The sequence below is a fragment of the Nerophis lumbriciformis genome, linkage group LG38 (assembly GCF_033978685.3).
Source record: "Nerophis lumbriciformis linkage group LG38, RoL_Nlum_v2.1, whole genome shotgun sequence".
Lineage (NCBI taxonomy): Eukaryota > Metazoa > Chordata > Actinopteri > Syngnathiformes > Syngnathidae > Nerophis > Nerophis lumbriciformis.
Window position 1 is genome coordinate 22,741,612 of NC_084585.2, and position 27,500 is coordinate 22,769,111.

At 41.3% G+C, this 27,500-nt stretch overlaps 1 protein-coding gene across 5 annotated transcripts in view; it reads left to right on the forward strand.

Moving 5' to 3' along the window:
• Positions 1–27,210, forward strand: part of fancd2 (FA complementation group D2) — an 84,243-nt gene extending 57,033 nt beyond the window's left edge. For all 5 annotated transcript variants that reach the window (XM_061932630.2, XM_061932626.2, XM_061932629.2 and 2 more), the window contains exons 29-44: positions 565–711; positions 970–1,086; positions 3,116–3,244; positions 3,316–3,434; positions 3,529–3,639; positions 8,121–8,251; positions 8,415–8,514; positions 8,590–8,712; positions 8,791–8,884; positions 11,251–11,322; positions 11,437–11,475; positions 14,038–14,112; positions 14,249–14,323; positions 15,779–15,925; positions 16,008–16,097; positions 26,984–27,210. In XM_061932630.2, coding sequence (XP_061788614.2) covers positions 565–711; positions 970–1,086; positions 3,116–3,244; positions 3,316–3,434; positions 3,529–3,639; positions 8,121–8,251; positions 8,415–8,514; positions 8,590–8,712; positions 8,791–8,884; positions 11,251–11,322; positions 11,437–11,475; positions 14,038–14,112; positions 14,249–14,323; positions 15,779–15,925; positions 16,008–16,097; positions 26,984–27,067 — 1,653 coding nt within the window. In that variant the 3' untranslated portion in view covers positions 27,068–27,210. The remainder of the gene's footprint in view (positions 1–564; positions 712–969; positions 1,087–3,115; positions 3,245–3,315; positions 3,435–3,528; positions 3,640–8,120; positions 8,252–8,414; positions 8,515–8,589; positions 8,713–8,790; positions 8,885–11,250; positions 11,323–11,436; positions 11,476–14,037; positions 14,113–14,248; positions 14,324–15,778; positions 15,926–16,007; positions 16,098–26,983) is intronic.
• Positions 27,211–27,500: the final 290 nt, after the last annotated feature.

The window sequence follows — 27,500 nt, forward strand, 5'->3', positions numbered from 1 at the left end:
CTTATTCTCTGGCAGACCAGGTGCGTTATAATGTGTTTATGAGGGCACGTGAACAGGTAGCACCAAATCCATTTGTGACGGTCTAAATTTATCTGTGGCAAGCCGCCATAAACTTCTCAAACATCACGTCTATGTGTCTTTCTTTATGGGACGTCCTGAAAGGACAGTTGACATTTCACAGTCATTCGACAACACATGCACGTACAACTCAAAAGAAAAGTCAGTTAATTAATGCGATAGCTCCTCCTGTTAGATGATGAATGATATTCAGCCTGCCAGGGCAGCTGGGCCAATTCGCCTTGGCTCACTGGCCCACTGGGGGACGTAAAAGGGAGGATGAGGTGTCAGGCTAACAGCAGTGCAACTTGAGTCTTTTGAGTACAAAGGAAGCCTTTGTGATTCCGCTCGACAAATCATAAAAAAAAATTGCATAATTTAGAAATTGAATTAGATGTTAATGTGAATCAAGATTATGATTTAGTTTCCATTTTTTTTCAGATTTGTAAATGAAACTGATAATAATTGCAGCATAGTTAATCGTGGAATGTTGTTATTGTTGTAAAGGAACTGGAGAAAGAGAAAGAGGCCCGGCATGGAGTCAACATGGTGTCCTACAGGCAATTTTTCAGGGAGCTTGACATGGAGGTGCTGAGCGTGGTTCAGTGCGGCTTGCTCCCCTGCTCGTTGCTGGACTCTGAACTTCAAACCAAGGTAAAATATCAAGTAATATCCATCAGCCCTTTTTCTGCCAGCATTTCCAGGAACATTTATTTACGTAGGAAAATCAATTCCTGGTAACCTGTGCTGCTTGCATCACCTTAAAATTGTGTAAAATGTATTCAGATCAAGCTGCTTACAATCCTATCCCTCAATTGAGATACATCAGGTTTTGTGTTGCACATACATATATGTTGACAATTCTATGCATATTCCAAAAATAAACTAATACCATAACCAAATCTCTTTTAGAAACGAGAAGAGGTTTTGATAGGTCCGGCAGAGCTGATATTCCTCCTGGAAGATATGCTTCAAAAACTAGAGTTCAGTCTCACAGCTGCCCCTGCCAAGAGACGTCCTTTCCTTAAGGTACACCACAGTGAAAACTACTGGCACACAAGCACAGGTGCATCTCAATGAATGACAATATATTTGAAAGATTGATTTATTTGGTACAGTGCGTCCCCACATATTTGCCATTCTGCATTCACCACTCCACTAGTTTTAATAAAAAAAATATATTTGCGGAAAACACACTCATTTATGCTTTTCTCTAAGATAGGCCAAAAAAACATCTCATTAAGTCTGTAATAATTGAAAAATGTGATAATAATGATAATGTGAATTTATAATCATATAATTTTACGGCAATATAAACAAACATGTTTGAGGTTTGTATGGCTGTGCGCTTTCAATTGTGCCTTGTAAGACCTGCTGGTCTACAGGAAAGGTGTGTCAGAAAAAGGTAATTACGCTGAGGGGGAGATGATGGCATTAATCAAATTTATGGAGTAAATGAAGGAAGGAAATCAGAAGTTTGTAAAGTTTAAAGCATTCGTGTCATAAGTTTTATCATCAATTATCATTCATTAGTAGTAAGTACCTATACATTTGGCAATTGAAATGTGTGAGTCATATTTAAGACTTAAGCTTGTATTGTGCTTCTATGCATTTAGCTTGTTAACTTTTTTCGTCAAGAGCGACGAAAGACAATTGAAGAGATAAGGAGGGTTATTAGAGTACAATCTAATTTATCAATCACAACAGTAACTTTTTGCAAATGTTGATCTGAAATCAGAGAAAAACATCAACCTTATGCTACCAGGAGGACTTGGAGGGGAGGTGCTAGCCAGTCAACATCTAAATGTCCTCAAATAAGCACGCAAAGGTTGGTCTTTTCTTCTATTTTAGTCAAGTAATTTAGAAAAAGTAAACATAGTACGCTGTAGGCTATTAGGATCAAGCAGCTATACAAAAGCTAAACACACAAGCTAGACATATGTAATGTTATTGAGCAATATCGCAGTCTAAAACCGCACATTTGTCCATATAAAGAAGTATCAAATAATTATAGTTGCATATTACTTACAGATACAAAGTCTCCAAGGCAGAAGCATATTAGAAAATATCCAGTAACAAACATATCCGCATCAATCAACGTACTATGTCATGAGCTTAACTTGATGAATTACTGTGGCCACTAGGTGTTGCCAAAAAACAATTACCAGTCCACTTCAACTTAAAGACAGCCTAAGTACATTCTTAGATGGTTAATAATGAATAGAGTAGTGTTTTGTATACCTACCATTCTCTGTATGACTCATTTCACCTGATCAATAATTTTCTAACATTGCACACTACTGTGGGCAAGAAAGCATTTAGGTTTTCAGCAGCGAAGGCTTGGAATAACATACAATCGAATATTCAACTTCAAACCCTTGTTATATTGAATGAGTTTAAAGCTTCTGTGAAAGGACTGCAGTCTACCTTGTCTGTATGCACATGTGTTATGTGAGCAAGTTTTAATATTGTAAATTTGATGTTTTATGTGTTGTTTACTGTTTTTAATGTAACCTTGCTGCTGCCCTCTTGGCCAGGTCTCCCTTGGAAAAGAGATATTTGATCTCAATGGGATTTTTACCTGGTTAAATAAAGGCTAAATAAAATAAACTACAAACTAATAAATATGTATCATTTGTGTTGATATCGTATCGAGTCAATATCAGTATTGGCCGATACTCAAGGCTCCTACATTGATATTGTATCGGAAGTTAAAAGTGGTATCGGGACACCACTTATGACTTTCAATTAATCAAGAATCCCAAATATCGCATACTGTTTTTCTCAAATGTGATTTCTTTTTAAAAAGTAGAATATTGTACTTGTTTGCACTCATCAAGAAATAAACTGCAAAATCTACTGAAATCAACGTTGACCTATGTTAAAATGTATTAAGATGCACCACCAACTGTCACACTTTGATATGCACACAAAGCCAGCGTTTATTTGATTTCTTTGACACGACTTTGGGTTCAAATCAGGGGATGTCGTGATTTGTGAAGCCCTTTGAGGCACTTGCGATTGAGGGTTATACAGATAAATTGTGATTGATTGACAGGTGAAAGCCGACAAAAACGTGGGGTTCTCGCACCTTCAGCAAAAGAGCCCTAAGGATGTTGCTGCCTTCTGCGTGGAGCTGCTGCCTGCCCTCTGCTTGCACTTGGAGAACTGTCATAACTATTTTCAGGTACAGTAAAGGAAAAAAGGGGCAATGCAAATCTGTGCTTCAACTCGTTCACCTGCCTTTTGCGTCTTCAGACGTTGCTTTCTGAGAATGACGGCATGGTGGACGGGCCCACAGTGGACATTCAAGAGCATCACTTAATATCTTCATGCTGCCAGCTTCTCTTGCAGGTCCTCAACACCATCTTCAGCTGGTGAGCAGAAAAGTGCTAGTCACGTTGTGTGTTTGCCTGCTAAAATTCAGCTGAGTGTGATGTTTGTGTATGTGTTTGTGTGCTGATCTGTCAGGTTTGGATTCAGCCAGCCGGGCTATCGAAGTTTACTGAAGAGAGCTTTAGGAGTTTTGGCAGGACGTCTCAAAGAAGAAGGACCTGAGCTGAACCTGGAGCTGCTTGTTAAGTGAGTAACAACACTTTAAAATTAAATAATATGCATGTTTATTCATTTATGATCTGCTACTGCTGAGACTACTATTTTCAGTGGCCACACTTACCGTATTTTCCCGACCATAGGTCGCACCGGATTAAGGCTGAAACGACGTAGTCGACGTCATCGGTTACGTAAATACGTCGACGTCATTTTTATGCGTCGCATATTTACGTCACACTGCCGTCATGGCGGAGCGCAAAGCAGACGATGCGAGCGGTGCGAGCGAGGGGGAAAAAAGCACGCCGAAAGTCGTCAAAAGTGTGGGGGTATTTCAATAAACGGCCTTATAATGTTGTAGCGGCGAACAGCTGTCTCGTCAGCTGACGCGCGAGCTCGCAACCGTGGCTGTTTAGCAACCAGCCAAACCCCACTTAATAAAATTATATTTTATCTTAGAGCACATATCCGCATCCCTATTCACCTAGGCAACCCCAGGAAATGTATATAATTCGGCATTATTTCGGCCAGTCGGCTTATATGATCAGAGCCGATCAGTTTACGTTCACGCGCAGGTATAACGCGGGGCGCTCTCGTCTCATCTGCTGGGGCACGAGCCCAGTAATTAGACCGCTGTGTCAAATCAAGGAGTACAAAAGACGCCAGCGCAGAGTGGAAAAAGGTTTAGTTCATTACAGATAACCCAGAGTTGTGACAAAAGTATGTAAGATTTAATATTTCTCTTCGTGGGTGTGGCGCACTTGTTGCGCTGGTGAGATGCATGTAGCGTGCTTAGTCTGGAGGCTAAATACACACAGTGTGTTATGTAACTGTTGTTTAGTGTTGATATTCTTTGCTTAGTTTGATAAATGTTGGAGCAGTTTGCTTCATCAGGAGGGTGAAGTCGCTCAATTTAAAGTGTTGGATTTAACTGTGTTGGTGAGGGCGTAGAAAAAGGGGCATTTTTCTACCAGTAGACAGCTTTTAAGATTGAGTGTTTCACTGCTAAATTAATAATATATTTATATTGAATATGGATTTTAAATATGTATCTAAATAGGTGGTTAATTGGTTAGGTATTTATGTATTTGCATATTGGGTTTTCTGCTGCATTTATCTATTGTGTTTCTGGGTTTAAATGTATTTTATATGTATCTTGGTGCATTTATGTTGAGACAATTTATTTAAAATCTGTTTTAACTTAAAGGGAAAAGATGTGTCCATTTTCTTGCACTTGTTTAATGGTTAAGAGTTTGATAGCCTAATTAATAATTGTAAATTATGGTATTGATAATTGATTGATTTTTTTACAGCATGTTAATCTTGTGGTGTTTTGTCCTTAAAGGTTTTTCACCTACTAAAGAAGCTAAAGGCTACTAAAGGCTACTAATGACAGCTAAAGAAACTAAAGTCTACTAACACTGCTAAAGACTGCTAAAAAGACTAAAGAAGAAAAAAGAAGCTGTTTCTTCATTGGATAAACTGTTGCAAACTAAAGGAAAATAAAAGGAATAAGTAACTACGGTCTGGTCTTTTGAGTGAAATCCAGAAGCCACATTCAGCATTGGTAATCCCTTCAAGTGTGGGATAAGCACAGCGAAAAAAGCAAAACACTTGACAGTTGTTGTATGCACACTGTGTCGAGCGGAAATGGCCTATCATAGCAGCACAACGGCTATGAAGGAACATTTGAAAAGAAAACACCCGACAGCGTTCTTGCCATCACCATCAACTAGTCAATCGTCCGCGTGAGTATACGTTGTCATCATTACACAAAAACATGAATGTGTCATTTGTATCTGCGTTGTAAATTCATAAACTAAAACACTGTTTCGCTCTGAGAGGCGCGTTTGGCGTGCCTGTTCAGTGTTTACAAAGACGCGCTCCTCTTTAACGCTAACGTTAACTAATTGTGCAAATACCTTTTACAACATTAACAGTTACATATACTATGTACAAACCAACAATTAACTTTCACTTTAATCATACTATCATTGTTGCGTTATTAAGCAAAATAAGCAATACTTTTACTTTTGTTGAAATGTTTACACTGTTACAGAATATTTCCTTTTGCACTTTTTTGTATTGGATGTTTATCTTTATTTTTGCACATTTTAAAGCAAAATAAGCAATACTTTTACTTTTGAAATGCTTATACTATTGCAGAATATTAAGATTTGCACTGGATGTTTACTTTTATATTTGCACATTAAAAAGCAAATAAGCTACTTTTAATTTTGTTAAATGTTAAAAGTTTTAAATGTTTACATTGTTACAGAATATTTTGTCATGTTGTTGTCAATGTTGACTGAGTGGCCATACTTTTTTTTTTGTAAATAAAAGTCATGCCTTTTGAAAAAACTAGCCAACATTTATTTTTTCATCTTCATTTTAAATTAAAAAAATAATGGGTAAAAGGAAAAATAATCTATAGATTAATCGAAAAAAATAATCTATAGATTAACCGATTAATCGAAAAAATAATCTATAGATTAATCGATAGAAAAATAATCGTTAGCTGCAGCCTTACACCGGATTATAAGGCGCACTGCCGATGAGCGGGTCTAGTTAGGTCTATTTTCATACAAAAGGCGCAGGATTATAGGGCGCCTTAAAGAGGTCATATTATTTTTATTTTTTTCTAAATGGAAAACATCCTTGTGGTCTACATCAGTGGTCCCCAGCCACCGGGCCGTGGATAAAAAACACAAGATACACTTACAATTAGTGCACCAACCCAAAAAACCTCCCTCCCCCATTTACACTCATTCGCACAAAAGGGTTGTTTCTTTCTGTTATTAATATTTGTGGCTCCTATATTATATATCAATATAGATCAATATACAGTCTGCAGGATACAGTCCGTAAGCACACATGTATAATCATCTATCTATCTATCTATCTATCTATCTATATGATTGATATATATATATATATATATATATATATATATATATATATATATATATATATATATATATATATATATATACACGTATAACCAGAAGCTTGTGGATGGGTACCAAAAGCGCTTTATTGCAGTGAAACTTGCCAAGGGACATTTAACCAAATATTAACATTGCTGTATGTATACGCAAGACCCAGCAGATTTGGTCACATTTTCAGTAGACCCATAATAAATTCATAAAAGAACCAAACTTCATCAATTTTTTTTTTGTGACAAACAAGTATGTGCTCCAATCATTCTGTCACAAAAAATAAGAGTTGTAGAAATGATTGGAAATTCAAGACAGCCATGTTCTTTACAAGTGTTTGTAAACTTTTGACCACGACTGTAGCTATGTATTAAAGCACCGCTAACAGATCAGCGCTTCAGTGTTAATAGCTTCACCTTTATTGTTAGTTTTTAAACCAAAATACGTTCAGCCTACCTTCTTCTTTCTCCACACTGCTTCTGTTTGTCAGAGCTCTGTGTGTGTGTGTTGCCTCACATGTGCCTCAGCTCATATTACCAGCAATGTCACCACGCTGCGTCATCATGTTTATGAAAAATATAAGTACCGATACTGGTATTTTTCAAAGGCAGTAACGTACCTTATTCATTAGTACCGCGGTACTTCATTAGTACCAGTATACTGTACAACCCTATGCTGAATAAAGAAGCAGTGAGCACTGAGATCAATCAGCCCGGCCACTACCGATGTGCACAAAATGGGTGCCCTGCAGGCACATAAGAGATGGAAGAAACATTCTTACACAGAGACAAGGTGCTGTCACGCCAAATTTCTTCCCCCTACAAAAACTTTCCCACCCCATTTACTTTCGGGGTCATTTCCTCTTACGTCATTTCCTCTTACTTACGTCATTTCCTCTTACGTCATTGACAGCGATCGATAGAATCCAAATCTCCTGAAAATGGTGGTGTCACTGAATGACATTTGTCTTTATCTTTCCCAGGGGACTTATGTCAAACACCAGCAGGCTTCGAAAAATTTCAGGCGGAGTGTTCGGGAAAATTTCAGGCGGAGTGTTAGGGCCGCTGCTGGGAACTTCTGTCTTCGTGGTAACGTGCAAAAAATATTAATTAATATATAATACTGTTAAATATCTGTACTTTAAATCAACATTATTGTTGAAGCCATTTCACTAATATTAATTAATATACAATCAGGAATATCCTCAAGTTAATTTGTCCGATTAATACAGACGTTTTGTTAACGCTATATTATAAAATAAACAAAAAAACAAGTATCCTTCCAGCGACGGGCAGTCAAAGCCGAAGTGTTATCGATCGCTGTCAATGATGTAAGAGGAAATGACGTAAGTAAGAGGAAATGACGTAAGAGGAAATGACCCCGGAAGTAAATGGGGGGGGGGGGTTTTGTAGGGGGAAGAAATTTGGCGTGACAGTTCATAAAAAACAGCATATTTTTATTTGGTCTGCGGTTTGTAAATGAAAAAGTTTGTACAATGACGGGTTTGTAAATCAGTGTTGCGTTGTCGCTGTGAGAAAATCAGCTTTCCATAAGGTGGCAAACTTTATATGTTCGCAGACATAGCTTGGATTACCTACTGAACTTCCACAGCACTATTCCAAATCTCAGCTCAGCACTGACTTTATCCCAGCTTTTGTCCACTGTGGCGGAGAAAGGAGGGAACCCCGTTGCCTTCAAGGAGCAGAACGGTCAGTCCTTCCACCTTTTAATGGTTACTTAAGAGGACTTGTGGGCTTTGTACCGAGGATGTCGTTGTGGCTTGTGCAGCCCTTTGAGACACTTGTGATTTAGGGCTATATAAATAAAGATTGATTGATTGAGATTGACTTACGTGTTGCTTTGTCCACTTAGCGTCTCTTGCTCGGGGCTTCTTAACCCAGCAATGGATGACAGTCAGTGGGGAGAAGCAACGAGGGAATAAATTCAATGAAGCGCTTCAGGTTCTCCTAAGGTATGTCACCTGGCTGCACTACAAATCACTACGACAATAAAATTAACTTATTTTTATTTGTTTGTTTGTCTGCAGCATTTACCTGAGGCATGTTGATGACGTTTTAAAGGCAGTGGAGGAAATAACCCTAGAAGGATTCTCTCAAATTATCAATGCCTCAAAAGACGAGAGCTCTGCCGCTTGGCCGACCCTCAGCAAGTAATTGCATCTTCATCATTGTTATTCCTCTGTGACAGTTGTTCTCTAATCTTAACGTCATCCTTCCTTTTCCTAAAGGCAGACGTTCCTGGTGTTCTTTAAAGTCTTGATGACGGAGCTGGAAAAATCAGTCCGAAGGATTCCAATAGGCAAAAGCAGTGACAGCAGTGAGGTCTGTCACTTTTTGTCACACAACTCAACCTCAAAGTAGCTAATTACTTGGCGTGGTGAAGCACTCGACTCCTTTGTAGTCAGATTTTACACATACGCCTGATGAGGGGTCATACGGTACTGAAGCATCGATGCATAATGAAACAAAGGAGTGATACCGTGTCCCTTGATGCATGTCTCACTTAAAGGCTCACAAGTGACAGCCTGTATTAAAAGAAGTCGGAGAAGTGGCGTGCCTGCCTCCTTCGGTTTCCATCGCGATCATAAATGTAAATGCAACAAGTGGGATAATTTGGATCTTATAGCACCAAATAAGGTAACTGTTCCTTATCTGTTTACAATTTGGCTTATTGACCAGAGTTGCGTGTTTTATAATCTTTTATGCAAAGCTATCTGTTTAACAAATATGTTTTTAATCCAACAGATGACAGATGAATTATGGAACACCAACACACTATCACACACACACTTGTCTCCACAGTGCATTGTCCCATCAGCAGGAATAAATATGTCCCACTTGCATTAGAGACATTACACATGCTGTAAAACTAGCATATCTACAAACTAGGGTTGTCAAAATAACCAGTTAACTAATTTGAATTAATCACAAAAAAAATATTGCATTAATCATGTATAGTTGCAGATAATACAATCATGCTCATGATCCTTTATCTTAATTTCAGATGATTACCTAAAAGGTGGTGTTGGTAGTTATTTGGTTAGTGATCAGGTCAATGCATACTTAACTGCAAAGATGAGTGAAGAGACTCCGACTGGTTGCAAATTTCACTTCAAAATAAAACTCAACGGTATGTCGGGTAAAACTGCCAGCATGTTTTGAGCAAATAAAATACATACATTTAATTAAAACATTTGTAAATGTCTGATGACATTCTGACTGTAAAATTGCATTTGTGTTAAAATATTTGTGTCTATTTTTAGGCAATTTAAATTATGTAAGCAAGTAATTTACTGTGATTAATCACGATGAATCGATATTTAAAAGTGTGACAAATTTGATTTAAACAATCATTTGACAGCACTACTGCAAACATTATTTTGGTGACATACTGGTATGCAAATTCAGCAATTATATGTAGAGTAAATGTTAAATAAAAGAAGTGAAATTGTACAGGAAATACACTTATCTTTAGACAAATATCAGTATTTATTTTATGTCAACTTTTTAAAAAATTTTAGGGGACGGCGTGGCTCGGTTGATAGAGCGTTTGTGCCAGCAACTTGAGGGTTCCATACTTAAATATAGCTTAAACATGTAGATAATGGGTTTCACTATGTCAAGTGCTTTGAATCTCTAGAGAAAAAGCGCTATATAAATATAATTCCCGTCACTTCACTTAGTGAAGACTGATGAGGCGGTCTGGGCACTACCTTTTCACCCTGTCTGATAAACACATAGTGGATCTGATCTGCCACAGAAAAAGATTAGGGCGCAGGAGGGATCAGTAGTGTTGCCAACTTAGCAACTTTGTCACTCTTTATGGCAAGTAATCATACCCCTCAAGATTCTCTTTATAAAAAAGTAACTATTGACAAATCTATTGAAGAGAACTCAGCAAGCAGGGAGTGGTGCTGTAAGGGCCTCCCCCCATCTAAAAGCACTCACAGAGTTGTCTTGTTTGTGACATTAAAAAAAAAACATCCATCCATCCATTTTCTAGCGCTTGTCCCTTTCGGGGTCGCTGGGGTGGCTGGAGCCTATCCCAGCTGCATTCAGGCAGAAGGCGTGGTCAAGTTGCCACCTCATCTTAGGGCCAACACATATCAATCAATCAATCAATGTTTATTTATATAGCCCTAAATCACAAGTGTCTCAAAGGGCTGCACAAGCCACAACGACATCCTCGGTATAGCCCACATAAGGGCAAGGAAAAACTCACCCCAGTGGGACGTCGATGTGAATGACTATGAGAAACCTTGGAGAGGACTGCATATGTGGGTAACCCCCCCCCTCTAGGGAGACCGAATGCAATGGATGTCGAGTGGGTCTAACATAATATTGTGAGAGTCCAGTCCATAGTGGATCCAGCATAACAGTAAGAGTCCAGTCCACAGTGGGGTCAGCAGGAAACCATCCCGAGCGGAGACAACATTCACACACTACGGCTAATTTAGTGTTGCCAATCAACCTATCCCCAGGTGCATGTCTTTGGAGGTGGGTGGGGGCAAGCCGGAGTACAAATAAAGGTTATTTGTAGTTTGTGAGTTTATTATTTATGCATTACGGCCAATCATGGAAATTTGACGATTACACCATTACCGGTACATCATTTTTGGCCAGTGAGCAGCACCTTCAGTCGAAATGAAAGAGTGGTTGTCCCTTGTATGTTTGTGTGTTCTCCTCAGGCTCAGAGTGAGAAACTGCTGACATGGAACCTGGCAGTGCGGGACTTTCACATCCTGGTCAACCTGGTGAAGGTATCTTATGTTTGTTAGGTCTTCTACTATCCTTTTTATTGTTTTTTTGCTCTTCATTTTTAAAACAGAAACTCAACTGATGTATCTCTTTTGCCTCCCAACTCTGTGATGCAGGTGTTTGATTCAAGGTCTGTCGTCAATGTGTGTTTAAAGGTGAGTTATATTTGCATGCCGAGTTATAAACACATTACTGTCTCAGCAACTAAGATATTCAATTGTGTGCATTGAACCTACAAGCTGTGCTCTCTAGGAATAGTGTGATTGCTCTATACTTAGAGGAAACAGAGGTGTTTTTATGGTTCAAGGACCACTAAAAATAGTAGGACACCACACTCACCACAAATAATAATAAACATTACATTTACAAAACCCAAAACCAGTAAAGTTGGCATGTTGTGTAATTCGTAAATAAAAACAGAATACAATGATTTGCAAATCCTTTTCAACTTATATTCAATTGAACAATGAATAATTAATTGAATCGATTTAAACTATTATACAAACATGGGGTCTGGTTCAAATATAGAGATGAGGGTCTTTAATTTGACCTGCTGCTGTACTCTGTCTCAAAGTGTTTAACATGTGCTCAATGTTTCCTTACCATTATTGCTATGTTGTCTATTACCATTATTGCTATGTTGTCTATTACCATTGTTGGTATATTCATTATTCCTACATTGTTGATACAAATTATTGTTACAGTGTAATAATTATTGTTACTTGTGGTAATGCCACTATGATACAACATCTGTATTATAATCCTTGAACAAAGTAAGAGTGAAACTCATGTGAATAATCACTGAATGGAGAACTGGGGGTGGGATTAAATAAATTATCCTCTTCCAACTCCCTTTCAGGCAAAACTGGACAATCATGCATTACCGTACATACTATACATTACCTTTTGCACTATATTCATTTATATTATGTTTTTCAACTTTGTACTTTGTACTTTATGTCATTGCCTGAAATAAATAAATAAATGAATGAAAAAAAAAATTAAATGAAACACACTGCAAAGACAATATATTTAATGGTGGAACTGAGAAACTTATTTTTTTTAACTTAGAATTTAATGGCAGCAACACATTGCAAAAAAGTTGGCACAGGGACATTTTTACCACTGTGTTACATGGCCTTTCCTTTTTACCAACACTCAGTAAACGTTTAGGAACTGAGGAGACCAATTTTTGAAGCTTTTCAGGTGGAATTATTTCCCATTCTTGCTTGATGTACAGCTTAAGTTGTTCAACAGTCTCCGTTGTGGTGTTTTAGGCTTCATAATGCGCCACTCATTTTTAAAGGGAGACAGGTCTGGACTACAGGCAGGCCAGTCTTGTACCTGCAGTCTTTTGCTTCGGAACACTTCAGAAAACCACTGTCAGCAACTACTTTCCGTCGCTACATCTGTAAGTGCAAGTTAAAACTTTACTATGCAAAGCGAAAGCCATTTATCAAAAACCCCCAGAAACGCCGCAAGCTTCGCTGGGCCCGAGCTCATCTAAGATTAATGGTGAAGGCACCATTAATGCTGAAAGGTACATACAGGTTTTGGAGCAACATATGTTGCCTTCCAAGCAATGTCTTTTTCCATGGACGCCCCTGCTTATTTCATCAAGACAATGCCAATGGCTTGGCATTGTCTTGATGAAATAAGCAGGCCAGTCTTGTACCTCCACTCTTTTGCTTAGGAACACTTCAGAAAACCACTGTCAGTAACTATGGTCCATCGCTACATCTGTAAGTTTAAGTTAAAACTCTACTATGCAAAGCCAATGGCGGCGTTTCTGGGTGTTTTTGATAAATGGCTTTCGCTTTGCATAGTAGAGTTTTAACTTGCACTTACAGATGTAGCGACGGACCGTAGTTACTGACAGTGGTTTTCTGAAGTGTTCCTAAGCCCAAGTGGTGATATCCTTTACACACTGATGTCGGTTTTTGATGCAGTGCCGTCTGAGGGATCGAAGGTCCGTAATATCATCGCTTACGTGCAGTGATTTCTCCAGATTCTCTGAAACTTTTGATGATATTACGAACCGTAAATGGTGAAATCCCTGAATTCCTTGCAATAGCTCGTTGAGAAATGTTGTTCTTAAACTGTTCGACAATTTGCTCACGCATTTGTTCACAAAGTGGTGACCCTTGTCCCATCCTTGTTTGTGAATGACTGAGCATTTCATGCATACTGCTTTTATACCCAATCATGGCACCCACCTGTTCCCAATTAGCCTGTTCACCTGTGGGACGTTCCAAATAAGTGTTTGATGAGCATTCCTCAACTTTCTCAGTCGTTTTTGCCACTTCTGCCAGCTTTTTTGAAACATGTTGCAACCATCAAATTCCAAATGAGCTAATATTTGCAAAAAATAACGTTTTCCACTTCAAACGTTAAGTATCTTGTCTTTGTAGTCTATTCAATTGAATATAGGTTGGAAAATGATTTGCAAATAATTGTATTCTGTTTTTATTTACGATTTACACAACGTGCCAACTTCACTTTGAGTACATTCAACGATATCGCAATATTAATAACCGTAATAATTTTGGTCACAATAACCGTGATGACATTTTTATATGGTTACATCCCTAGTTTTTACTTTCATATTAACAATTATGAGGGCTTAGATTTATATACTGTAACACTTTTCTAGACACTCAAAGCGCTGCTTTAAGAACTGAGAGCCCATCATTGAACTTTGTTTTCTTTGTCGGTAGTATGGACGCCTGTTCCTAGAGTCTTTCCTGAAGTTGGGGATGCCGCTCCTGGACTTTAGTTTTAAAAGGCACAAGGTACAGTGGGTGACTTGGTTTTATTTTGATGAGCAAAAGCTCTTTTTCAGCCTTTTGTGTGCGTAAAGCACACCATCTCGTAGTGCTAAGAACACAGCAACAGTCTCTAAGCCTGATGTTGTGTTTCTTCACTCAGGAGGATGTCCAGAACCTGTTGAAGACCTTCCAGCTCAGTACTCGCCAGCTCCATCACATGTGTGGACATTCCAAGGTTGCTACCCATGACACATGTGTACAGTCAATTAATTATAGATCCTATAGTACAGTGACAAAAATAGTTATTTTTTGAGTGTGTCCATTATTCGTGTTGCTATTTTAGGTGTCTTTTTTTAAGGCTTGATAATGCTTTGATGTGTTCACCTACTCAGTGGCCTAGTGGTTAGAGTGTCCGCCCTGAGATCGGTAGGTTGTGAGTTCAATCCCCGGCCGAGTCATACCAAAGACTATACAAATGGGACCCATTACCTCCCTGCTTGGCACTCAGCATCAAGGGTTGGAATTGAGGGTTAAATCACCAAAAATGATTCCCGGGCGCGGCACCGCTGCTGCCCACTGCTCCCCTCACCTCTCAGGGGGTGAACAAGGGGATGGGTCAAATGCAGAGGACAAATTTCACCACACCTAGTGTGTGTGTGAAAATCATTGGTACCGGAACTTTAACCATGTTGACTTCTTTTGCGCGTGAACATTGGTAATGGAATAGAGATGGGCAGTGTTCTCAAACAAAATTTAACCTCATAATTATAACAATAACTATTATTTATAAATGTTCCTAAATCAGAGAAGAACATTGACATCAAGCTCGTGGGCAGATTTTGAGGAGGAGACCAGCGTAGCATACAGTGACGCCTTTGCAGAGCAGCATAATCCATACTTTATAATATCTCTATTTCTCACATTTCTCTGGCTTCCTCTATGACTCTTTTTTTTATGGTTTAAGGTGGACCAATGATGATTTTCATATACATTTAAAACACTTCCTTTTGGGCTAGAGAATATGTATTGGTTATGCTTTCGTGTAAATGTTGCACCACAGTCACTTTTATAGATTTAATTATTGATTATTTTTTTAGTCTCTCTGCAAGATGTTCGATTCTGGGGATGTTCCCTGACTGCAAATGAAACCAAGCCTCACCCTCTCCAAAAGTATCATTTATTTTTTGAAAATGTACATTGTTTAAATATGTATATTGAAGTTGTTGCCGCTTTTTTTTTGGGCAGCAAAATTATGATACTGTATGTCAGACGTCGTCATTATTATGCACATGCCAAGATTAGATGACCATAATACTTTAGCCTACCATTTTTGGTGTTACCTTGCAGCTTGAAGCAGACCCTACTCCTCTGTCTTAAAGCTTTACTTAATGTTTAAATAAATACATCCAATTCGCTGTGACATCATAACGTAGCCAGACTGCAAAACCACACAAACAGAGGCATCCAAATCTTTGTGCAAGTTCACACAAACATGCCTTAAACCTATGATTTCATGCTTTGGCATTATTTAACACAAGTATCCAACTTTGTAACAAAATTTACAAGTAAGAAAATACTAAATTTATCGTCGGTCCTCTTTGAGTGGTTTCAGAACGTAACCCCGACAAATAGAAGGGGTCGACCCCACTGTTATGCCATGAACCGACTGGAATTGTTATTGCTCGCCTAGATTCGCCAGGATACTAGTTTGACCAACCACGTGCCGGCCGTGAAGAAGAGTCTGGAGCTGTTTGTTTACAGAGTGAAGGCCATGCTCACCCTCAACAATTGTCAGGAAGCGTTTTGGATCGGCAACCTAAAGAATCGCAACCTGAAGGTATTCAAATAAGTATTCATGTGAACTTCAATACTTATAAAACGACATACAGTATGTTGTATGAGGATAATGTGCTATGCAGGGCGAAGAGATTCTTTCTCAAAGGTGCCAAGAAAGTGAGGAGGAGGAAGAGGAGCAGCAGCCGCCTGCACAGGATCTATCAGAGGAAGAGGTAATTGCCACAGAGGAAGTGATCCAAAGTAACATGAATAGTATGTCATGTGTCTACTAGGGATGTAAAGATTTATAATAAATAATAACCGCGGTAAGACTCCTGACTGTATTACCGTTTTAAATTCAAATTATCGAAAAACCAAGTGTGGAGGTTGCCCTCCAGGGGGTTCTTTAGACCACCGAGCACCAACATGAGAGCCCGTTTCAGGGTTACAATATTGTTTTATTTTGACGTAATGTCCCAGGTTGCTTTTCAGCAATTGTCTTTTAGTCTCCCTATCGCTCTCACGCCAGCTCTCTTCCAGCTCCAACTCCGTCTCTCCTCCTGGCTGCTGCTTATATCAGAGCGACAGGTGATTAGATAACAAGGCCCAGGTGGGCCATCTACGCACCCGTCGCTGCAGGCCCGCAGGCCACGCCCCCCTCCACACCAAGATTGATAACTGCACTTTGATAAACTCACATACTGACTAGCGCCAGCTCGCTATCTTAAATGCTAACATGAAAACTAGAGAGATTAACATCTTTCCCCATTAAGAAACAAGCTATCCCAATCTAAACTTAAATAAACACAATACTATCTTAGCAACTAAGGTATTCAATTGTGCTCTCTTAGAACAGAGTGATTGTTCTCTACCAGGGGTGTCGAACACGGTTACACTGAGGGCCAAAGCGCAGTTATGGCTGCCCTAAGAGGGCCTCTTGTAACCGTATTTAATTTATGAATATACATGTATAAAGAATTCACCTCATGATATTATAAAATTAATTGCTGTGCATTTCATAATTATGTGTATTACATACATAGTTCAAAAAAAAAAAAAAAAAGTTAAGTAAAAAAATAAATTGCAGCTGAGTTGCCCCAACTTCAATGTAAAATTTACAATGGTTGTTTTTTTACTGTAAAATCCTGGCAACTGAGCTGCCAGCTTTTTTACTGCAAAATCTATTTTCATTTCTACAGTGTACAATTTGATGAATAACTTGCTTTGATATAACTCAAGCAGATATTTATTTTGTTTTGATATCAAAAAGTTTGAAATCAATGATAGTATTACCGTATTTTCCGCATCATAAGGCGCCCTGGGTTAAAAGCCGCGCCTTCAATGAACGGCATATTTCAAAACTTTGTCCACCAATAAGCCGCCCCGTGTTGTAAGCCGCATCTAACTGCGCTAAAGGAATGTCAAAAAAACAGTCAGATAGGTCAGTCAAACTTTAATAATATATTAAAAACCAGCGTTCTAACAACTCTGTTCACTCCCAAAATGTACGCAAATGTGCAATCACAAACATACGTATATCAACATGGACAGAGCTGCGTGAAAAAAGCCACCCGGCCTCTTCGCGTAAACTTAAACTTACCTTAACCACTCGCTCATCTTTTCTTCATCCATCCCTTCGAGTTAGCTTTTATGATGACGCCGGCTGGAAAGGTCTCTTTTGGCAAGGTCTTCCTTTTGAATATCACCATGGGTGGAAGTTAGCATGGCAAGCTAGAACCACAGTGAAGGATGACTTCTCATTCCCTGTGGTGCGAATATTCACCGTACGTGCTCCCGTTCCACAGTGCGGTTCACAGGAATATCAGTTGCTGTGAAATACGGTAGTAATCCGTGTGCGGATGGAGAGATTGCATCTTTTCATGAACCGGGTCCTTGTCGCTTAGTAGGAGCCATTTTGTGGTCTTTACAGATGTAAACAGGAAATGAAACGTACGGTGATATCCGCGCGTTTTTTCTTCTTCTTCCGGGGGCGGGTGGTTGCTTACAGTAGAAGAAGAAGCGCTTCCTGTTCTATGGGGGCGGGTGCTTACCTTGGCGGTTGCTTGCGTAGAAGAAGAAGCGCTTCCTGTTCTACCGGGAAAAAAGATGGCGGCTGTTTACCTAAGTTGCGAGATCGAAACTTTATGAAAATGAATCTTAATATTTATCCATATATAAAGCGCACCGGGTTAAAAGCCGCACTGTCAGCTTTTGAGTAAATTTGTGGTTTTTAGGTGCGGCTAATGGTGCGGAAAATACGGTAGATTTGTTGCATTACTAGATAATCAAGTTTAAATTATACTCAATAGCATGCAATACATGTATTTCTGTCTGTCACAATGAAAAGATTACATTTAGTAAATGATAAAATACTTTATTGACTCATATTATTTCAGGGCTTTCGCGGGCCAAATCTGGCCCCTGGGCCTTGAGTTTGACGCCTGTGTTCTATACTGTACTCAGAGAAATACGAGACTAAGGTGTTTTTATGGTGTGTTCAAGGACCGCTAGTAATGATAAATAATAGATTTTGTTCCGCACTTTTCATTGAAATACATCTTAAAGTGCTACAATACAAAGCCATATTTTAAACAATAAAAGCTTAGCCATTAAAACAGATAAATTACTAAGACTAACACACTATCAGTGAAGCACAAGTAATACAAAACATGCAAAATAGGGGCTTTTCTTACAGTTTTTAAGAGTATTTATCTTAGTTTAAAAAGAAAATGGTCAAAAGATTGCAGTGTGTGTATAAGTACTTTACTTAGTGTTATAAGTACTTAGTGTTAAACAACAATATTGCAATAAAATGATAACTGTGACTAGTTGGGTCATAATGGTGATATGACATTTTCATATCGTTACATCCCTAGTGTTTACTGTACATGTTAAACACACGGTGCGAACAAACAATCAGTAATTGCTAAGACAGGGAGAAGGTATAGAATGAAATAAACTCTTCTTCCTTCTCCGTTTTGGACACGTTGAATCGTGCAAGTATAAATATGTGATGCTCCTTAATGTAACTTGTTAAGCATTCCAGAAAGTTAGCTGGACTATCAAGGATATCTGTCTTTAAAGACTTAGGATGGGGAAAAAAATGAGAAAATTATTTAATAAAAAAAGATATTATGCTTGCCCTGCCATCATGCATTTCTCAGTGTTTTGGGTTTGGAAGCATTGGGTTTAAGGTTGTAGCATTTAGGACTATGTAGCTGAATGGTGTTGTGGAAACGGAGGAAAACAATCAGCCTCAGTGAGCTAAATAAATCCTTTAAAAAGTGAGCGTGTTATGCAAACACAATAGTGCTGAGTAAGCAGCATTTCTCTTAAAGGTTTGGCAGTGTGAAGATAGAGTAAGAACAGCTTCTTGCCCCTGTGGGCCGTTGAATGTGAAGAGGGCAGCTTGTCTGATAAGATAATCAATCAATCAAAGTTTATTTATATAGCCCTTAATCATGAGTTTCTCAAAGGGCTGCACAAGCCAGGACGACATCCTTGGCTCAGACCCCACATCAGAGCAAGATAAAACCCAATCCAATGGGAACAACGAGAATGGATACAGTTAATAATGTGAGTGTCCGGTCCATAGTGGGGCCAATAGGGGAACCTCTTGCATGTAGACACGTCGCGGCGCAGAGACGTCACCGACTGATGCATAAGGAGTGGTCACCCTGGGTCCCGACTTCATGTGAAAGTCCAGTCCATTAGGAGGCCAGCAGGGGATCATCTTGAATGGAGACAAGTCAGCATCGCAGATGTCACCAACTGATGCAAAGAGGAGCAGTCCATCCTGGATCCCGACTTTGAATAGCGAGCGCCGCATCCGTGGAGGCTGATCCATGGTCACCTGATAACCTCTCCATGCAGGAGAGGGGGCAGAGCAGAAAAGAGAGACAGCAGACATATGCCATCCATCCATCCATCTTCTTCCGCTTATCCGAGGTCGGGTCGCGGGGGCAGCAGCCTAAGCAGGGAAGCCCAGACTTCCCTCTCCCCAGCCACTTCGTCCAGCTCCTCCCGGGGGATCCCGAGGCGTTCCCAGGCCAGCCGGGAGACATAGTCTTCCCAACGTGTCCTGGGTCTTCCTCGTGGCCTCCTACCGGTCGGACATGCCCTAAACACCTCCTTAGGGAGGCGCTCGGGTGGCATCCTGACCAGATGCCCGAACCACCTCATCTGGCTCCTCTCGATGCGGAGGAGCAGCGGCTTTACTTTGAGCTCCCCCCGGATGACAGAGCTTCTCACCCTATCTCTAAGGGAGAGCCCCGCCACCCGGCGGAGGAAACTCATTTCGGCCGCTTGTACCCGTGATCTTGTCCTTTCGGTCATAACCCAAAGCTCATGACCATAGGTGAGGATGGGAACGTAGATCGACCGGTAAATTGAGAGCTTTGCCTTCCGGCTCAGCTCCTTCTTCACCACAACGGATCGATACAGCGTCCGCATTACTGAAGACGCCGCACCGATCCGCCTGTCGATCTCACGATCCACTCTTCCCTCACTCGTGAACAAGACTCCGAGGTACTTGAACTCCTCCACTTGGGGCAAGATCTCCTCCCCAACCCGGAGATGGCACTCCACCCTTTTCCGGGCGAGAACCATGGACTCGGACTTGGAGGTGCTGATTCTCATCCCAGTCGCTTCACACTCAGCTGCGAACCGATCCAGTGAGAGCTGAAGATCCTGGCCAGATGAAGCCATCAGGACCAAATCATCTGCAAAAAGCAGAGACCTAATCCTGCAGCCACCAAACCGGATCCCCTCAACGCCTTGACTGCGCCTAGAAATTCTGTCCATAAAAGATATGAACAGAATCGGTGACAAAGGGCAGCCTTGGCGGAGTCCAACCCTCACCGGAAACGTGTCCGACTTACTGCCGGCAATGCGAACCAAGCTCTGACACTGATCATACAGGGAGCGGACCGCCACAATCAGACAGTCCGAAACCCCATACTCTCTGAGCACTCCCCACAGGACTTCCCGAGGGACACGGTCGAATGCCTTCTCCAAGTCCACAAAGCACATGTAGACTGGTTGGGCAAACTCCCATGCACCCTCAAGGACCCTGCCGAGAGTATAGAGCTGGTCCACAGTTCCACGACCAGGACGAAAACCACACTGTTCCTCCTGAATCCGAGGTTCGACTATCCGGCGTAGCCTCCTCTCCAGTACACCTGAATAGACCTTACCGGGAAGGCTGAGGAGTGTGATCCCACGATAGTTAGAACACACCCTCCGGTTCCCCTTTTTAAAGAGAGGAACCACCACCCCGGTCTGCCAATCCAGAGGTACTGCCCCCGATGTCCACGCGATGCTGCAGAGTCTTGTCAACCAAGACAGCCCTACAGCATCCAGAGCCTTAAGGAACTCCGGGCGGATCTCATCCACCCCCGGGGCCTTGCCACCGAGGAGCTTTTTAACTACCTCAGCAACCTCAGCCCCAGAAATAGGAGAGCCCACCACAGATTCCTCAGGCACTGCTTCCTCATAGGAAGACGTGTTGGTGGGATTGAGGAGGTCTTCGAAGTATTCCCTCCACCGATCCACAACTTCCGCAGTCGAGGTCAGCAGAACACCATCCGCACCATACACGGTGTTGGTAGTGCACTGCTTCCCCTTCCTGAGGCGGTGGATGGTGGTCCAGAATCGCTTCGAAGCCGTCCGGAAGTCGTTTTCCATGGCTTCCCCGAACTCCTCCCATGTCCGAGTTTTTGCCTCCGCGACCGCTGAAGCCGCACACCGCTTGGCCTGTCGGTACCTGTCCGCTGCCTCAGGAGTCCCATGAGCCAAAAGAACCCGATAGGACTCCTTCTTCAGCTTGACGGCATCCCTCACCGCCGGTGTCCACCAACGGGTTCTAGGATTACCGCCACGACAGGCACCAACTACCTTGCGGCCACAGCTCCAATCAGCCGCCTCGACAATAGAGGTGCGGAACATGGTCCACTCGGACTCAATGTCCAGCACCTCCCTCGTGACATGTTCAAAGTTCTTCCGGAGGTGGGAATTGAAACTCTCTCTGACAGGAGACTCTGCCAGACGTTCCCAGCAAACCCTCACAATGCGTTTGGGCCTGCCAGGTCTGTCCGGCATCCTCCCCCACCATCGCAGCCAACTCACCACCAGGTGGTGATCGGTAGAAAGCTCCGCCCCTCTCTTCACCCGAGTGTCCAAAACATGAGGCCGCAAATCCGATGACACAACTACAAAGTCGATCATAGAACTGCGGCCTAGGGTGTCCTGGTGCCAAGTGCACATATGGACACCCTTATGCTTGAACATGGTGTTCGTTATGGACAATCCGTGACGGGCACAAAAGTCCAATAACAAAACACCACTTGGGTTCAGATCCGGGCGGCCATTCTTCCCAATCACGCCTCTCCAGGTTTCACTGTCGTTGCCAATATGAGCGTTGAAGTCCCCCAGTAGAACGAGGGAATCGCCCGGGGGAGCACTCTCAAGTACTCCCTCGAGTGAATCCAAAAAGGGTGGGTACTCTGAGCTGCTGTTTGGCGCGTAAGCGCAAACAACAGTCAGGACCCGTCCCCCCACCCGAAGGCGGAGGGAAGCTACCCTCTCGTCCACCGGGTTGAACTCCAACATGCAGGCTCTGAGCCGGGGGGCAACAAGAATTGCCACCCCAGCCCGTCGCCTCTCACTGCTGGCAACGCCAGAGTGGAAGAGAGTCCAGCCCCTCTCGAGAGAACTGGTTCCAGAGCCCTTGCTGTGCGTCGAGGTGAGTCCGACTATATCCAACCGGAACTTCTCTACCTCGCGCACTAGCTCAGGCTCCTTCCCCCCCAGCGAGGTGACGTTCCACGTCCCAAGAGCTAGCTTCTGTAGCCGAGGATCGGACCGCCAAGTGCCCTGCCTTCGGCTACCGCCCAGCTCACATTGCACCCGACCTCTATGGCCCCTGCTATGGGTGGTGAGCCCATTGGAGGGGGGACCCACGTTGCCTCTTCGGGCTGTGCCCGGCCGGGCCCCCATGGGGACAGGCCATGGCGCTCGCCATCGTGCCCCAACTCCGGGCCTGGCTCCGGAGGGGGGCCCCGGTGACCCGCGTCCGGGCGAGGGAAATCTGAGTCTCGGTTCTTGCATTTCCATAGAAGTAAACGGAATACAATGATTTGCAAATCATTTTCAACCCATATTCAGTTGAATATGCTACAAAGACAACTTATTTGATGTTCAAACTGATAAACGTTTTTTTTTTTGCAAATAATCATTAACTTTAGAATTTGATGCCAGCAACACGTGACAAAGAAGTTGGGAAAGGTGGCAATAAATACTGATAAAGTTGAGGAATGCTCATCAAACACTTATTTGGAACATCCCACAGGTGAACAGGCAAATTGGGAACAGGTGGGTGCCATGATTGGGTATAAAAGTAGATTCCATGAAATGCTCAGTCATTCACAAACAAGGATGTGGCGAGTGTCACCACTTTGTCAACAAATGCGTGAGCAAATTGTTGAACAGTTTAAGAAAAACCTTTCTCAACCAGCTATTGCAAGGAATTTAGGAATTTCACCATCTACGGTCCGTAATATCTTTGCATCAGTCCATACCGTAAAGGTTCAGAGAATCTGGAGAAATCACTGCACGTAAGCAGCTAAGCCCGTGAACTTGGATTCCTCAGGCTGTACTGCATCAACAAGCGACATCAGTGTGTAAAGGATATCACCACATGGGCTCAGGAACACTTCAGAAACCCACTATCAATAACTATAGCTGGTCGCTACATCTGTAAGTGCAAGTTAAAACTCTCCTATGCAAGGCGAAAACCGTTTATCAACAACACCCAGAAACGCCGTCGGCTTCGCTGGGCCTGAGCTCATCTAAGATGGACTGATACAAAGTGGAAAGTGTTCTGTGGTCTGACGAGTCCACATTTCAAATTGTTTTTGGAAACTGTGGACGTTGTCTCCTCCGGACCAAAGAGGAAAAGAACCATCCGGATTGTTATAGGCGCAAAATTGAAAAGCCAGCATCTGTGATGGTATGGGGGTGTATTAGTGCCCAACACATGGGTAACTTACACATCTGTGAAGGCGCCATTAATGCTGAAAGGTACATACAGGTTTTGGAGCAACATATGTTGCCATCCAAGCAACGTTACCATGCTTATTTCAGCAAGACAATACCAAGCCACGTGTTACATCAACGTGGTTTCATAGTAAAAGAGTGCGGGCACTAGACTGGCCTGCCTGTAGTCCAGACCTGTCTCCCATTGAAAATGTGTGGCGCATTATGAAGCCTAAAATACCACAACGGAGACCCCCGGACTGTTGAACAACTTAAGCTGTACATCAAGCAAGAATGGGAAAGAATTCCACTTGAGAAGCTTAAAAAATGTGTCTCCTCAGTTCCCAAATGTTTACTGAGTGTTGTTAAAAGGAAAGGCCATGTAACACAGTGGTGAATATGCCCTTTCCCAACTACTTTGGCACGTGTTGCAGCCATGAAATTCTAAGTTAATTATTATTTGCAAAAAAAAAAAAAAAGTTTATGAGTTTGAACATCAAATATATTTTCTTTGTAGTGCATTCAATTGAATATGGGTTGAAAAGGATTTGCAAATCATTGTATTCCGTTTATATTTACATCTAACACAATTTCCCAACTCATGGAAACGGGGTTTGTAGTAAAACCTTAAAGTCGCAATTTAAGTGCACAGGAAGCCAGTGCAGGTGAGCCAGTATAGGTGTAATATGATCAAACTTTCTTGTTCTCGTCAAAAGTCTTGCAGCCGCATTTTGTACAAACTGTAATCTTTTAATGCTAGATATAGGGAGACCCGAAAATAATACGTTACAGTAATCGAGACGAGACGTAACGAACGCATGTATAATGATCTCAGCGTCGGTCGTGGACAAAATGGGACAAATTTTAGCGATATTACGTAGATGAAAGAAGGCTGTTTTAGTAACACTCTTAATGTGTGACTCAAATGAGAGACTTGGGTCGAAGATAATACAGAGTCGCTTTGTGTAATTGTTTTGTTGTCAAATGTTAAGGTGGTATTATTAAATAGGTGCTGGTGCCTGGCAGGACCCATAATCAGCATTTCTGTTTCTTAGCGTTAAGTTGCTGGACATCCATTAATTAATTTCATTTAGACACGCCTCCAGGTGACTACAATCTGGCGTGTTGGTCAGCTTTAGGTGCATGTAAAGTTGGGTGTCCTCAGCATAACTGTGAAAGCTAACACTGTATTTGCGTGTGATGTCACCTAGCGGCAGCATGTAGATGCTGAAGAGTGCCGGGCCAAGAACCGAACCCTGTGGAACTCCTCACGTTACCTTAACATACTCAGAGGTCACATTGTTATGGGAGACGCACTGCATCCTGTCAGTAAGATAGGAGTTAAACCAAGAAAAGGCTAAGTCTGACATACCAATACGTGTTTTAATACTTTCTAAGAAAATGTTATGATCGACGGTATCGAAAGCAGCGCTAAGATCAAGTAGCAGCAATATAGATGACGCATCAGCATCCATAGTTAGCAATAGATCATTAGTCATTTTTGCGAGGACTGCTCCGTAGAGTGATTTGCCCTGAAACCGGACTGAAAGTGTTAATTTCGCTGCTGTGCAACATTTGTTTCAAGGATTTTCGAGATAAAGGTTAGGTGAAACACCGACCGGTAGTTTACCATGAGGTCAGAATCAAAGTTAGGTCTTTTGAGCAGAGGATGAATAACCACTTTTTGAATGCTAGGGGAACAGTGCCAGAGAAAAGTGATAAGTTATTAATATTAAGCACTGATGGTCCTAATATTACAAACAGTTCCTTGATAAGTTTCCCAGGAAATGGGTCAAGTAAACATGTTTGTTATGTCCCATTTACACGTCGCAATGTTATTTCTTTAAAAAGAGAGATTTTTTTTGAGGGCACTATCCGTCGTACATACATTCGTATCGGCGTTAATAGGACCCAGTTATAGCTTGGACGCAATGCCTTTAATCTCCTTTCTAATGAGTTACATTTTCTTATTAAGGAAATTCATACAGTCATCAGCCGAGTGGGTGGAGCTACTGGGAGGAGTCCCTTGTTGGGTTAGCGATGCTACAGTACTGAACAAATATTTAGGATCGTTTTATTGAGGTGGATGAGATTGGAGTTGTAATTAATTTTAGCTAAGGTAAGCGTGCATTTATAAGTTATTAAACTATTACTCCATGCTTGATGGAAAACCTCAAGTTTAGTCGCACGCCATTTGCGTTCCAGCTTTCTACATGATAGTAACAGCTCTGGTTTCTTCTCTAAACCAGGGGGTACGCCTTATAGGAGCCTTTTTTAGCTTTAGCAAAACTATACTATCATGGCATTGTTAAAGTTGTTAGCGAGGTTATCGATAGAGCCCACATAATTTGGGAATGACTCCATTACCGAAGGCAGTAGGCCAGCAAGAGTCGTAGTTGTGACAGTATTAATGTTGTGGCTGCTAAAGCAGTGGTTATTCGTAGCTTATTGACAATGAGTCAGAAGTTCAAATTTTATAAGATAATGATCGGACATTACTTTAGTGTGGGGGAAGTTAAGGAGTTCCATAACTTTGGAGGTGGTGACACCCCGGACAAGGACTAGGTCTATCGCATTACCGTTGTGATGCGTGGGTTGATTTATTATTTGTATAAGACCACAGCTATCAATTATAGTCTGGAGCGCCACACACAGAGGGTGTGGAGGGGTATTCATATGGGTATTAAAATCCTCTGTTATAGTTATAATATCTGCGTGCATCACTAGATCAGCGACAAACTGAAAATTCACTGATAAAGTCCGAATAGGGTCCGGGTGGGCGATAGATAACAGCCGGATAGAGACGTAGCGATGTGACAGACCTCATAGTAAGCACCTCAAATTATTTATGTTTATTACTTAGGTTTAAGGTTTTCATTGGATATTAGTGCAACCTCCACCCCTTTTAAGGGGACGAGCTATTAGTGCATTCATATAGTTAGAAGATGCCTCGTTAAGTGGGAAAGAATCATTTGGTTTTAGCAAGGTTTCGCTGGCTGCTTTACTATTCTCAGAAGTCAATGGTGGTTTAACACAGAAGAGATTCATGCAAACGGGTTCATGTCAGTTTTGTGTTCTTCTTCAGGAGCAAGGCTACGACACAGAGACACTAAGTAAGGTCAACAGAGAGGAGAATGAAGCTCAGGATGACACAGATGAATCTGATTGAATCAGGAAAAAAATATTTCAAAATGTATACATTTCTGCTACTAGTTTGTGTGAAATGAAACAATACAGCTACCGGTACATGTTTTAAAGTTTGTTTTATGTTGTAAAAAAATAAAATGTTGTTGATGAATGTTTTTGCTAAAATATTTGTTTTTCTCTTTTGAATTAACATATATTGCAAAAACAGTATACAGGTACATCTCAATATATATGAACAATACATTTATACCATTTAATTCAACAATGTTCTATAGAAGGGATTCTCAAACTTTTTTCACCAAGTATCACCTCAGAGAACACCTGCCTCTCCACGAACCATAACGACCAACAATAAAATACAGTAGCGTAGGAGGCTTAAATATTTGTTAAATAAAACCTTTGCCTTGTATTTCATTAGTATATTTTTAATATTTTTGGTCACTGTAACTATACAC